At 38.7% G+C, this 15825-nt stretch overlaps 1 protein-coding gene across 6 annotated transcripts in view; it reads left to right on the top strand.

Moving 5' to 3' along the window:
• The window catches only part of LOC106586049 (dachshund homolog 1), a 276691-nt gene extending 271136 nt beyond the window's left edge, over nt 1–5555 (top strand). For all 6 annotated transcript variants that reach the window (XM_045707806.1, XM_014172867.2, XM_014172869.2 and 3 more), the window contains one exon: nt 5214–5555. In XM_045707806.1, coding sequence (XP_045563762.1) covers nt 5214–5251 — 38 coding nt within the window. In that variant the 3' untranslated portion in view covers nt 5252–5555. The remainder of the gene's footprint in view (nt 1–5213) is intronic.
• Nucleotides 5556–15825: the final 10270 nt, after the last annotated feature.

Genomic DNA, 15825 nt, shown 5'->3' with positions numbered 1-15825 from the left:
ACATCTCCTGACATGTCACTGATGCGTTGTGAAACAGTGTTGTTTGATGAAGTCATTGTCTGTATAGTTTTTTGGCCTTTTCCCCCAGCATTGTCCCAGCCATATCTGCGGCAGCAGGAAGAATTAAGTCCTCCACAATAGTATGTGGCTTGCCTGTCCTTGCCTTGCCTGTCCTAGCCACTCGGTAGCTCACCATATAAGATGCTTCTAGCCACTTCTTATTAATGTAACCTTTTGCTTTTATACATGTCTTACTACTCAAAAGTCGTCTTTATTCTCGCTCTAAAAACTCCCGTGGCTTATTTTTCAAATTGTCATGTTTTGTTTCTAAATGTCTACGCAAGAGTGAAGGTTTACCGTGAGAGAGTAACAGTTAATGTGATTGGATGTTAATTATTTGACCAGGCTACCTGTATTTGACATTGTGTTGTTATTTCGCTGAACACTAGATGGTTGAATTTTTTTTTAGGCAGTGAAACGAGGCTACTCATGCGAGGAAAAAAAACTCACCCAAATGTATAGCCCCGTTGGAAATGTACTGTTTGAAAATGTGAAGAATTAAAAAAATCTTAAAATCTATATACACTACCATTCAAAAAATCAGTTTTCAGCTCTGCTAACATAATTGCAAAAGGGTTTTCTGATGATCAATTAGCCTTTTAAACTTGGATTAGCTAACACAACGTGCCATTGGAACACCGGAGTGATGGTTGCTGATAATGGGCCTCTGTACGCATATGTAGATATTTCATTAAAAATCTGTCGTTTCCAGCTACAATAGTCATTTACAACATTAACAATGTCTACACTGTATTTCTGATCAATTTTATGTTATTTTAATGGACAAAAAAATTGCTTTTCTTTTAAAAACAAGGACATTTCTAAGTGACCCCAAACTTTTGTACGGTAGTGTATATATATATATATTTAAAAAAAAAATGTGAATCACATTTTTATTTGACGTACCCCCGACGGCATTGTACTTACCCCTGGGGGTACCCGTACCCCAGTTTGGGACTACCTGATATAGACGATATCGCCATAGTCAATTAGCGGAATGACTATTGACTGAAGCCTATTTGAATTCTTAATTTCTTAACTAACAGTATTAATTTTATGAACAGGCTTCACTGCCTGGATCTGAATGAATGTTACAGTAAACTAGGTTTAAAGTGCAATTAGAGGATTTATAATACTATATTGAAACTATCAGCACGCATAAGTCAATTTCAGTGACAGGTAGGTATGCGTGTCTGTGTACATGCACCCATGTGTGTACTGTAAGTGCATAGTGTATATGACTTGTTTGTTTACCACTTAAGATCCACTTTATTTTATGTATAAGCCCTGTAACAATATGTGCATTTGAATGGCTTGTTTGTTTGCCTTGTGGGGTCTCATGGAGGAAGGAGGGGGCGGTGATAACTTCTGAAGACTATCCAACGTCTGGAGCTGCATCCCAAATGGCACTGTATTCCCTATGTAGTGCACTACTTTTGACCATGGCCCATAGGGAATAGGGTACCATTTGGGATGCAGCCCCAGACGGTAGATAGTTTTCAGAAATGATCACCACCCCCTCCTTCCTCCATGAGAGGAAGTCTGTTCACCCAAGAACACGACACCTCTCACTTCTTCATTAGTTTCATAACGTCTTCCTCTAATAATCCCCAACAGCGTCTCCCCTCCCTTCCTTTCCTACTCCTCCCTATCATCACCGATTTTTCCCTGAGAGAGGTTTCAATTTCCCCTGGAAAATACAAAGATTACACAGTAAAACGCTATGAAATTTGAAAGATATTCATAGTGTTGTACCATAAGGAGGGAGGATTCTTTCATAATTAAATGTCATTCAGTCAGTGGAGAGATGTGAAAAGGGTTGCTGTCCAATAAAGGTAAACCATATGTCAACATTTCACCAAAAATATTTACTTCTGGATAGAGAACAGTTATAGTCCCCCATTTCATACTAAATTAGTATATCAAGTATCCTTAATTTGAAATTGGAACATTTTTGATTTACATTAAACAGCACTTTATCGTTTAATTGTTATACTGTATTAACTGGAGGCTTAACTTTTCTTTTTTATATTTCATTACCATTTTATTTGTATGTGATCAGAAACATAGCTTATTCATTGCAATGTAGCAACCATTACCATGGTACATTGTCATAGACACTAAAGATACATATTTTCTCTCCTGTTCAGATACAATTTGGACATATAGCAGATGCCTTTCTCACAGTTGAATAATATATAGTAATATGATAATGATAATATAATAATATATCATATGCTATGGTGTAGCTATGAAGTGTGTCATTTCTAGGGCTCATAATGTCAGTGATAATGGCCTTGAAGAATAGAATCAAGAGGAGGTTGAGTTAACACGGAACAATGTATGCTTTTGTTAAGTTGGATCGCCATTTGTCTGCCACCCATGTCTCCTCTGCTCTCCTCTGCTCCCAGCCTAGTATACAGTAATTACCCTCAAAGGCAAAACAATTATGTTGATAAATTACACAAGCAAAGAAGATGCGGATAAAAACACCCAACCCTATCACAAAAGCCAAGAGAAATGTATGTTGTATTTTCAGCTCACAACTCAGGCTACGGTGAGAAAGAGAGACCAACAATTACAAGAGCATCATTTTAGAGAACTAATTATTTCGATTTGTCTTTTGTCACACTTCTCTAATTCTGAGATATTAACACAATCTGTGTTCATTAATTGCTTTTGCAGTGTTTTTTAATTGGTTCCAAGAGGGAGCTCTGGCTTTTGTAGCAGCTAGCAGGCAGCCATGCTACTGGGACTGCAGCTCTCTCCTGGCTCTAACGCCATGGTGACGGAGTGCACGTAAATATCTTCCCCAGTATCTCCTCTCTGGTTCCCGCCTGCTTGCCCTTCGATGTGTTCGGCAAGTTTACATGACCCTGCGCCGAGACATAAAGTTATTTGTTGTGAGATTAAACATCCAAACAGTTAAAGTGAAATTCCTATTAAATGAATGAATGTCAGTGAAGCAAAAAATACCGTAATTAATGGATCCCTTAATTGTCTTCATAAAATATTTGCATGGGCATATTTTGCATCATTTACATGTATTCATACATTTTTCAAAGGAATTTTATGCTGAGAGAAGCAAAAAAAATATCTGTTTTATTTGGCATCTAATAAAATATTTATCCTCTTTAATGAACTTTTCATCTTGATTTGAATACAAAAAATGGCTTAAGTAAAAAGAAATTGAGGCTTTCTTTCATAAAACAACATGTCAAGATGTCACAGATTTTTCTCACTCAAAAATGTAAAGCAGTATGTTTCAACATTTTAAGTAATATTGCAAACTGGAGGCAGTGGAAGTTAATTAAAACAGAACGAACATAGAAGAAGTTCCACCAATTTATTTTCCCAAATTAAAAATGGTGTGTCAACAATTTCAGAGAGAACCTTGTGTCAAAAATGTAATTTCTTAATCCTTTCCTGAATGGAGACATTGTGATGGTTTGAACACTACAATACCTGATATGTTGCTTCACAACTTATCAAAAGTGATCATCAGCCACACTTTCACCTTCCCTTACCATATTGACTATCGTCCCTATGAACATCTGATCAGACAGACAGGCAGGCAGGCAGACTACAGACATTCACACAGACAGGCAGAGAGAGACTGACAGAGAAAGGTGATATACATGGCATCACATCCCGCCTGGCTTTGGCTGTGGTGGTGGTGGCACCGCCATGGAGGTGAATGATTTCATCCCCATCCACCCCTTCCAAACACCACCACCTTCCTCTATCCCTTTTATTTTTAGCCCTTTGCATTCACACTGTAGTTACTTTTACACAAAACTCTGCAATATTGCTTGAATAGAGGCAGCCAGAGTGCAATGCCTCAGAGACCCACAGCAGTGCCGGATAATTAGCCCCTGTGTTTGTCTCCCCCTCCCACATTCCCACAACAAGCCTTTGCTATTTTTCCATCCAGCTTTTGCACTGATGCATTGACGACAGAAGCCTGGGTGGTTAGGTGGTACATGGTGCAGTGATGGTTGCTGTCCTACCATAGGCGAGAACGTGTACTAATCAAAAATGCTAATAGAAAGGTTGTCATTGTATTGTACTGTATTTTTAGGATAGAAACAGAGGCTCTTCTGATTCATATATGGCTTAAAACATTGCCAGTGGGCCACGGGCCTTAAGAGGCCAAATGTTAAATGGTTTAATAGTGAGATTACAGAAGATCAATAAATGTGAATGAAGTGTTTGTGATAGTAATCAGCTATGGGCACAGTATGTCACGAGATCTCTGTAAATCTCTCGAAAGCCGCTAACAAACGTACCGTTTCTACCCCGATGTCTCTCTGTATCTCGGGTCTGACATTGTGTCAAGCAGCAACACATCACTCTCCTCAAGCTGTCGCCGCTTAGTCTTTTGGTGTGCTTTTCCCATTAAATTGAATTATTTAGGTCCACTGCAAAAGAGAGGAAAGGGCTGCTTAAAGCACAGTAATACTGGGGTAATAAAACATCATGCTCCTGAGCTGCGCATAACAGATGCTTTTACCAGCCCTGCTTCGGAGGCAGCGCTGCTCGCTTGGGCATACCACTAAGACATAAGTGTTCTTTGAAAATGGACAAAGCTCGTTAGGTTGCAGGTGTCTGGAGATATCATTGAAGAAGAATGGGTCTGCCTTTTTCAATAAACACTCCTTCTGTACAGGAAGTGTCATTTGTAAAGCGCTTTACATCATAAGTGCAATGTTATGTTCAAACAAGCATGTCAGTTGAGATGTCTTAAAACACATGTGACTTGCAATTGTGCAGGCAGGCAGTGTTGAATATCAGGGTTCCTCATACAATTTGCCTTTGTCAATGATTAAATATGTAGATGGTTGTATTGGCCTGGTTTTACTTCCCTATTTTAATTAAGGAGACAGAGAAACACTGGCAAAAGGAGTCTCTTCAACTGCTATTGCTCGGTTCCGCAGCTTGTTCCAACAGGTCATGCAAATCATTTAAGTAACAATTGTAGACTTGACGTTGTAGGACAAACAATATTCATATCTGTTGTTAAATCTACAATTGTGAGCGGTGATACGCTCGAGTAACTTAACCTGTTAGGGACAAAGCAAGCATATATGAGTTGAGTCAGCATGGCCAGTACACTATTGCTAATCCTTGTCTCCTTTGTAATTTTTTTTCAGATGGAAGACTGTTCTTGAAAACCACAGTGATGTACTGATAAGAAGATGATGAGGAGAGCTAAAGGGGAAAACAATCCCATGAAGATACTCAAGAGCCCTTATCCAGGCAGATTTAGTAACAGAAACAAGTCTCGCTGCGTTTACTGTAGCAGTTCATTGGAAGTGTGTTTGGCAAAATGCCGGAGAAGGGTTGTGTCTGAATGTAGAATTAGAACACTTTTTCTTACAGATATCAACATAATATAGTAGCTAAAGCAGGTTTTGATGCAGTGAGGTGGGTTGTTTTCTAAGGATAAACACATTTCTAGCACAGTAAAAAATTACCAAGGGGTACACTGTTGGTAATATCTCAAATAAATTCACAGCACTGAAGATTTTTTATACTGTATTTCAACCAGCGAGAAAGCTTTGAACATGGTCAGACTCAGAGGTTTTGTTTTGTATTTCAAGTTTAATTCCAAAATATAAAGCTTGGAAAGAACCTGTGAAAAAAATATATAATTTATCCGTATGTTGATCAAAAGAGACAACTGAGATTTGATTTGAATGTTTTCTAAATTAGAAGAAAATACAATCAAGTTTCCTTTTTACTATTGTTGTATGTACCAGAACTGATGATAATGATAGGATAACTCACTCTATCAATATGGTATATGTATAAAGTTAAGAGGTGGTATTGGGTATGCAGTAGATCTATTAGGAAGACAATACCGACATTTATATGAATTTATAGTTTGTTTTTGTTTCATTTCTGAGCCATCATTCTTTCAAATACCTGCCATTTTGGTGAGAAAGCATGCAGGCATGTAAATGTTTGTCCTGGAATTATGATATTTAAATCCTATATTGTGCTGAACAAATACATAGGGTTGATTCACTTTAGCCCAACTGATTTCGAAAATGTACACCTCAAACATTTTGCTTTCCAATAATAACTTTTGCTGTCAATAGTAACCCTTTGCAACAGGTAATACTGTTTTTTATTTGAACACTTTTTTAAAGATAGTTTCCCAGACTCCTTTGTTCCTAATATGTGGCAATTAACTTGTTACGTGGACTGTTGGTAATCGCATATTATCACTTGGTAACGAATCTCCTTTTTCAAGACAATTTATTCAGAAGTCACATACAGATATATAGGATCTTAATTTGACCAGTTTCCCACAGCAGGAAAATAATCCTGCAGATATTGGAAATGTGAATTATTGTGTGGATTATAATGAATTGACATTTTTGTATGGGGTTGATACATTTTTTGTTTGTGCAAATCCAACATTTTCAAGTTTTAAACTATTTCATGACATGCAGGACATTTCCTGCAACAACAGGGTGATCAAATTAAGATCCTACATGTGTACAGACAATGGACCAGACAGAATGACTATCGGAAACAATTAACCGACCCTCTCCGTTGTAGAATATTGGTTTGAAAACTCAAGCAAAGTTCCCTCACAAAATCAGTGATGTACAGTATGTTAATGCCATCATGATGCAGCAAAAAACAGACATTTTACTTTATGGAGAGATGTGCTTCATTTGTATTCAAACTGAAGGTTGAATAGTTTTGCACATCAGGTGAGTCAACTCTTATGCAGTATGTATAAGTTAATTCCCGAGACAGGAGCTGATTTCTGTCATGTACTGTAACAGGAACAGGCTATGTGTTTGAAAAAATGTAAGGAATGTGTCTGTCCCATATTCACACTTTATTTTACTTTGAAAGTTTGTTGCAGTTTATTGTTGACCTGTCGCTAATACCTTACATATAGCTACACATAGCACACTTCATTGTACTTCAACTTTAAATAAACTTCAAATGTTGATGATAACCAATGTGAGTTAATTTCATTAATTGTGTTGCTCAAAGACTGGGCCTGATTCAATTTAACCTGCACAGTAGATACCACACCATTTTACTTTTCATTTGTACAAAACCAAAATACAGGCAGAACCTGCACCAAGACAGAAGAAGTAGATTTGTTGATAGCGTCACAATATTTCTCTGCGTGGACTATTAATATTGTAGTGACCTTAACCCAACACCTAGCGGACCTCTTGGCATAATGGTTAAGGTGTTGTATTGGCAGTCGCTGAACCCGGGTTTAAGATCCAGTCGGGGCTACCGTCCACCTAAATTTGCTACACTGGTGTCACAAGTGAAATGGTGTAGTGAGGCCATTCGAGAGGTGTGTACACATGAGGGACATGATATAGAGAAGTGTGGGGACACTCTCTCTCAAGGGAAGGTCGTAATGTAGCAACCTTAACCCAACACCTAGCAACTTCACACAGGTTCGGACCTCTCGGCGCAACGGTTAAGGTGTCGGCTTGACAATCACTGGACCCGGGTTCGACTAGCTACGAAATTATACACCTTTCAAAAGGTGCAGAATTATGGGAAATTTCTCTACTTTTAAGCATATTTCCCCAAACAATTTAATATACAACAAATCAAATAGAATCCCTGATCAAAACCAAAATGGAAAATAAGCAAAGTGTGTCAGATTCATTAATCAGTATCATCACAATCCAATTCCATGTATTAAATTAAAAGGCTAGTCTGCTCATAGGTTTGTACAGACTTTTCATCGGCAAGCAGGAACATAATCCCCAATAGAAATAAGGAAAGGTGAATACAGTGGAGGAACACAAATGATATGAACATATAGGCTTCAACCCACACCAAAGCAAAGCTCTGTAATGGAAGGTTACAATGTTGGAGATGATGACTTAGGAGTAACCCAAAGTTCGTTAGAAGTAGGAGTAACCCAATTCCATTCTCTGAATCTTTGCATGTCCACAATGTTGGAAAAAACTAATTTAAATGTGCCTGTCCCGGATGCGGCTGGAATAGAGCCCTAGAACGTTCCCTATATTGTACATGATTGACTACTGATAATCTATTTACAATTTTGTGCTGTAGTATTTACTGATTGCCAGAAACATTTGCAACTTCTTGTCTTCTGATGAAAACATCTTGATGTTTTGTGAACAAAACACTTTAAAGTGAATTTTGAATTCATTGATGACAATTACATTTAAAGTTTTGTAAAAGTGGGTCTAAGATATCCAATCCAGGTACAAAGACAAGAAAATGTCAAGGAAAGAGACTTTTCCATTGAGCAACTGAAGCAAGCACAGATTTTTGTTTGGAACACAGCCTGCGTCCCCATCATCACACAATTACTGGTTTTGTTTACGCAATCCAAAAATGTTCCATTATAAATCGCAATCTGGGTCAGGTGGGCATCATTTGAATGCTTATTCTATTACCAACATGGCAAGCTAAGTTGTAAAATAAGATACTACAGTGTTAGGCTTTCAAAGGGCACTTCAGACAAACAGATTGTTATTTTGGTACGCATAGAATGGAGTCACTCAGTGCATTCAAGTGCGTGTGGCGCAGCAAATTGTCTTCACAATATGAGAAACAAAGGCTCATTCTCTTCAGGACAACTCAGGGTATAATGCATGTCATCCTTGTAACTGTGGATCAAATAGCGATAAATGTTGATATTGTAAATAACATGAGATTTCAAATATGGAAATATGAAATGCAGATTTGGATATGGATGTGTTGTTTGATTGTTTAACACCAAATCGGTATTTATTATAATCCTCAGCGTCTCATCTTTCAGAACACATTGACTTCTCTTGATTTAGAGCCTTTTCCTCACTCAGACATCAAAAGTGCAAAAGTGCAAAAGAAGCCCAGTTAGCGGGAGGGATGGGGCCTTCTTGTCACGCTGTGCTGAAGTTTATAATGGCTGTCAGTCAAAACCCATACAGTGCTGTGAAGCGGAAAACCGGAGCTCTGACATCATGTTTAACATGTTACTGTACAGCCACTGCGTTCCAATTTAGGCACTTGAGTGTTATGTATTCATAGTGTTACCCTATAATAGAATATAATGTAATAGAATATGTGTAAATGAGGATCAGACCAGGCTCCTTTAAAATGTAAATAAATTATTTCATGTGTTAAAGTGCATTACACTAATTCAAAATATTCAGCCGTAACATGAACAACTGCCTTTGTACTTCCCCTTTCAGCAAATTATACCTGGAATCATGAAGCTGACCATAATACCCACCATATTCCTTACAACTGGGATGCATACAGCTTAATGTTACAGTGGGGTTGTAAAATGTGTCTTTATTATATAACTAAATTAGACATTTTAAAATGATACGATATGATGGTTCTCAAGTTAATTTTGTCACATTTACATTATAACCTGCCATCATCGCAGTTTCTTCCTAAAAGCCACCAAAACACTTTCCACATCTGGCATTAGAGTACATAGAGCCCTTAGAGTAAGTCTTTAGTAATATAGAAGAAACAATATGAGCTTTAACTGTGCAGTTCCACTGGCAGAACGATATGATTCTACATTGATATATAATCAATCCTCTTCAATGGTATATCAGTAGGTTTCATCATCACGTTCTTCAGGGAATCTATTATACTCAGCTTCATGATCGAATATTGAACAGTCATGGTCGCTGTCTATAATATTCTTCATCGTCTTCAGAATCATATTCGTTCATTTTTACATAATCTTCTTTGTCTACAGATGGTTTTCACTGGTAAGATCCTCAGTGGGTGGAGTTTACACCCATTAAGAAAAAGGAAAGACTCTCTCAGTCAACTTGTGTATGAATGTGTGTAGATGTATATCATAATCAGCGTCATACAATGACAGCATACTTCTGTCCCAGTGTAGCCAATTAAACTCCAAGATTTACGATGGTGTTGACATCCGACAACATTTTATAAAAAAACGACTGATTTCAGCACCCAAAGAATAACCCACAATTGTAATTGCTGCTATTCTTCGGGTGCGCCCATAATTGTAATTGCAGGCTATTCTTTGGGTGCTGAAATCAATATATTTTATGTGACGTCTGCGCTCAAGTCCGCCCACACCAGTCGCCGCTCAACTCCATCGTAAATTGTGGAATAATTTTATTTGTCACATACACATGGTTAGCAGATGTTAATGCAAGTGTAGCGAAATGCTTGTGCTTGTAGTTCTGACCATGCAGTAATATCTAACTAGTAACCTAACAATTTCACAGCAACTACCTTATACACACAAGTGTAAAGGAATGAATAAGAATATGTACATAAAAATATATGGATGAGTAGTATCTTTTCTCAGCACATACAATGCATATTCTTTGGCTGAGGCCCATATCAGGGTCTTGATATGTATTTTCATATGGTAAATAAATAACATTTCTGATGCTTATTTGACTTTTGAGGACATGCTCAATAATTTGACAAATATTAAATCCATATAATTCTTTCAGACACTATAAGTGTTGTATTCTCTTTGGATAAAGGCGCGTGCAAACCGTAAAACGCACTCTAACTGTTTGTCACGTCCTGAGCAGTAATAGGGGTTATTTGTTATTGTAGTTTGGTCAGGACGTGGCAGGGGGTAGTTGTTTTATGTGGTTCGGGCTGGTTGTGTTAGTTGTAGGGTGTTTGATTTAGTATTCCGGGTTTTGGGCACTGTTCTATGTTTATGTATTTCTATGTTCAGTCTAGTTATTTGTATTTCTATGTTTAGTTAATTGGGGGTTGAACCCTCAATTGGAGACAGGTGTTTTCTCGTTGCTTCTGATTGAGGGTTCTATAAATAGGTAAGTGTTTGTTTTAGTATTTGTGGGAGATTGTGCTGTGTATAGCTTTGTGCCTTACTGGCCTGTTATTAGTCGTGGTTTTTAATTTTTTTTTTATTTATATATTAATTTTTTTATTATTATTATTTTTTTTTTTTTTTGGTGTGTACATGTTGTTTTGGTTTACCTTCTTTGTCCGATTAATAAAAGAAGATGAGTGCACATTTCCCCGCTGTGTCTTGGTCCACTTTACCCTACGACAACCGTGACACTGTTAGCCTAGCAACAAGAATCACATATTTTCTGTTGTGGAGTTCCAACTGTCATTTTTGCGACAAATTAGTGTGTAACATGTGGTCAAAATGACAACTTGAGAAAGAATGAAGTGAGAAGCTGTTCAGAAAATACCTCAAATAATTTAACACTAAAGTGAGTAGGTAATTTGAGAGATGTTGATTTCTTAGCCAATTTCTGTGCAGTATTACCTTAGTGCCTTGTGTGCATATATTTGAATATTTTAATTCTGTACAGGCTTCCTTCTTTTCACTCTGTTAATTATGTCAGTATTGTGGAGTAACTACAATGTTGTTGATCCATCCTCAGTTATCTCCTATCACAGCCATTAAACACTGTAACTGTTTTAAAATCACCATTGGCCTCATAGTGAAATCCCTGAGCGGTTTCCTTCCTCTCCAGCAACTGAGTTAGGAAGGGCACATATCTTTGTAGTGACATGGTGTATTGATACACCATCCAAAGAGTAATTAATAACCCTGATCTGTTTCACCTGTCTTGTGCTTGTCTCTTCCCTCCTCCAGGTATCGCTCATTTTCCCCATTATCTCCTGTGCATTTACCTGTGTTTTATGTTTGTCTGTTGCCAGTTCGTCTTGTCTCGTCAAGCCTATCAGCGTGTTTTCCCCATAATCCTGTTCTCTTTAGTCCCTATTTTCTAGTTCTCCGGTTTTGACCATTCTGCCTGCCCTGACCCTGCCTGCCGTTCTGTACCTTTCTGACACTGCCCTGGATTACTGACCTCTGCCTGCCCTTGACCTGTCGTTTGCCTACCCCCTGTTTTGTATATAAAAATCTGTGATTTGAACTGTCTGCATCTGGGTCTCATTCTGAGTCCTGATAGTACGAACTGGCCATGGCTGACCCAGCAGACTCGGACCAGCTCTGCAACGCCGTCTTCTCCCAAGGAGCCACCATTGGGAGACACGAGGAGTTACTTCAAGGTCTTATGGAAGCATTCCAGATGGTCACTCTGACAGAGCTCCAGAGTTCCTCTGTGGAGATGGAAGAACCTTCCAGAAGGACAGCCATCTCTACAGCATTCCACCAATCAGGCCTTTATGGTAGAGTGACCAGACGGAAGCCACTCCTCAGTAAAAAAGGCACATGAAGGCCCGCTTGGAGTTTGCCAAAAGGCACCTAAAGACTCTCAGACCATGAGAAACAAGATTCTCTGGTCTGATGAAACCAAGCTTGTCCTCTTTGGCCTGAATGCCAAGCGTCACGTCTGGAGGAAACCTGGCACCATCCCTACAGTGAAGCATGGTGGTGGTGGATGTTTTTTAGCAGCAGGGACTGGGAGACTAGTCTGGATCGAGGCAAAAATGAATAGAGCAAAGTACAGAGAGATCCTTGATGAAAACTTGCTCCAGAGCGCTCAGGACCTCAGACTGGGGCGAAGGTTCACCTTCCAACAGGACAACGACTCTAAGCACACAGCCAAGACAACGGAGGAGTGGCTTCTGGACAAGTCTCTGAATGTCCTTGAGAGGCCCAGCTAGAGCCCGGACTTGAACCCGATCAAACATCTCTGGAGAGACCCAAAAATAGCTGTGCAGCGACGCTCCCCATCCAACCTGACAGAGCTTGAGAGGATCTGCAGAGAAGAATGGGAGAAAGTCCCCAAATACAGATGTGCCAAGCTTGTAGCGTCATACCCAATACGACTCGAGGCTGTAATCGCTGCCAAAGGTGCTTCAACAAAGTAAAGGGTCTGAATACTTATGAAACTGTGATATTTCAGTTTTTGCAACAATTTCTAAAAAACAGTTTTTGCTTTGTCATTACATGTTATTGTTTGATGAGATAAAAACACATTTTGAATCCATTTTAGAATAAGGTTGAAACGTAACAAAATATGAAAAAAGTCAAAGTGTCTCAATACTTTCCGAATGCATTGTACATGAGCACGGTTTGCTCCTAACAGAACTCGGCTAGGAAGTGAACGTATGTGCTCGAATACTCTCTTAAAATACCTTCCCTTGAAAAAAGATATTACACCAAGAATGTGTAAATAATGCCAAGAGTGTGTAAAGCTGTCATCAAGGCAAAGGTAGGCGATTTGAAGAATCTCAAATATATTTAGATTTGTTTAACACTTTTTTGGTTACTACATGATTTCATATGTGTTATTTCATAGTTGTGATGTGTTTACTATTATTCTACGATGTAGAAAATAGTAAAAAATTAAGAAAAACCCTTGAATTAGTTGGTGTTCTAAAACTTTTCACCGGTAGTGTAAATCGGTATGTAACACATAACAATTTGGAATAAGTCAAGAGGTATGAATACTTTCTGAAGGCACTGTAAGAAATAACACATACAAAAAAATACTGCAAAGTTGACTAAGAGCTTGAAACAGTCCGTGTCCGTGTCTGTCGGCGCCATCTACACATCAACAAATTCAGTAATCAACAAATACCTCTTTGATTTGAAAACAATAAATAAACATAGGGGGGCCTAGCTTGCTTCTTTTATTTAAATGATTTACTAATTTAATTTAATTGACAACACTGGTTTCTTTGCTTTATTAAATAAATGGTGGATTGAAATTGTGCAGAGATTTTCATTTTCATTCAAACACATGATCTCGGTTTTTGAATGTTCTGTCCACCAAAAACTGTTTAGATATTTGTTTCATTATTCCATTATTTACATAATCCCAAAATATGGATTTTTCCTTTCAGATTGATACGCAGTAGAGTTTTTAATGACCTCATTATAGGTTGTAATGGGTTGTCTGATCTTTGAACGTCTATTTGTCTGACGGTTTTGATATCCGTTCATCATGATCCATTACACCTATAACAAGCTGCTTAATACTAATATAGAAATATGCTTTTCTTTCTTCAAACATGCATATAACATTGTGTAAAAGTATCATACATTCTAAACACTTTTGAATTACCCACAATCCTCAAAGAAATTCAGCCACATGGCAAGTTGTTGTAAAAACTACAAATTCTTAAATTGAGAATAAATATTATTAACATTACTAACACATTTTTAAGTTGAGAGTAAATATTATTAACATTATTAACAAATTCTTAAGTTGAGAGTAAATATTATTAACATTGAGTAAATTAAACATAGTATAATAAATTGAATATGCACTTTTTGAACACATCAAAATAAAGTAGGGTATGGCTCAGCAGTCTGAGGCACTGCATCGCAGTGCTCGAAGCGTCACTACAGACCCTGGTTTAATCCCAGGCTGTGTTGCAGCCAGCCACAACCGGGAGACCATTGAGGCGGTTCACAATTGGCCCTGCGTTGTCCGGGTTAGGGGAGGGTTTGGCCGGCTGGGATGTCCTTGTCCCATCGTGCTCTAGCAACTCTTTGTGGCGGGCCGGGTGCATGCACGCTGACTACGGTCCCCAGCTGTACAGTGTTTCCTCTGACACATTGGTGCGGCTGACTTCTGGGTTAAGCGAGCAGTGTGGCTTGGTGGGGTCGTGTTTCGGAGGATGCATGGCTCTTGACCTTCTCTCTCTCTCTCTCTCTCTCTCTCTCTCTCTCTCTCTCCTCTGTACGGGAGTTGCAGTGATGGGACAAGACTGTAATTACCAATTGGATCTCACAAAATAAGGGTAGAAAAATCAAAAATCGAACAAAAAATCAAGTTAGGTATTCAAATCTTGAAGTAAAACCAGAAACCTGCTTTTTGGGGGGTAATATTTACTAAGCCCCTGAATATATATATTTTTATAATGTACTACATTACTGATGGGAGCTTGGAGATAGGGATGAGCCTCCATTCAGGGTCAGACACAGAATGATAGCAGCCCACACTCCGGCTCTTTATACAGTACCTGATAGGTACACATTGCCACACTCTGATTGGGGGTTGCACACAACCCCACCAGATGCTTATCTACACTGAGTAGGCCCACACCTCATGCTGTTTCCTTTGAGTATGGGGAGGTACCCCCAAGCAGAAGAACAGAACTCCAAAAACATGCAGGGATACATGACAACATAACATGGACCAATCATTGTCAGGTAGTGTCACGTTCTGACCAGTAAAGGGGTTATTTGTTATTGTAGTTTGGTCAGGACGTGGCAGGGGGTGTTTGTTTTATGTTGTTCAGGGTTTGTTGGGTTATGTTATTATGTAAGGGGGGGGTGTTTGTTTAGAGTGTTTCGGGGTTTGTTGGGCTATGTGTTATCTAGAGGGGTGTTTGTTTAGAGTGTTCCGGGGTTTTGGGGTTATGTTCTAGGTTAGTGTATTTCTATGTTAGATCTAGGTTGTTTAGTTCTATGTTTAGTTAATTGGGATTGGCCTTCAATTGGAGGCAGCTGTTCCTCGTTGCCTCTGATTGAAGGTCCTATGTATAGGGGTATGTTTGTAATGGGAATTGTGGGTAGTTGTCTCCTTGTTGTGTCTGGGCGACATGACATGACATGACAGGACAGGACAGGACAGGACAGGACAGGACAGGACAGGACAGGACAGGACAGGACAGGACTGTTAGTGTCGGTTGTTGTGTTTGTATACGTGTTTTATTTGTTTTCCTTCTTTTAACCAATTAAAGAAGATGAGTATACACGTTCCCGCTGCACCTTGGTCCAATCATTACGACACCCGTTACAGGTAGCAAATTGTATTATAGTGTGACTGGGGTGTACTAGGAACTAAATGGAAGCAAACAGGCCGAAACGGAGAGGGATTGTACATTTAAAAAAAC

The sequence above is a fragment of the Salmo salar genome, chromosome ssa25, assembly GCF_905237065.1.
Source record: "Salmo salar chromosome ssa25, Ssal_v3.1, whole genome shotgun sequence".
Lineage (NCBI taxonomy): Eukaryota > Metazoa > Chordata > Actinopteri > Salmoniformes > Salmonidae > Salmo > Salmo salar.
Note: the sequence above shows the minus strand (reverse complement) of the source record. Positions and strands in the feature narration are given on the sequence as shown.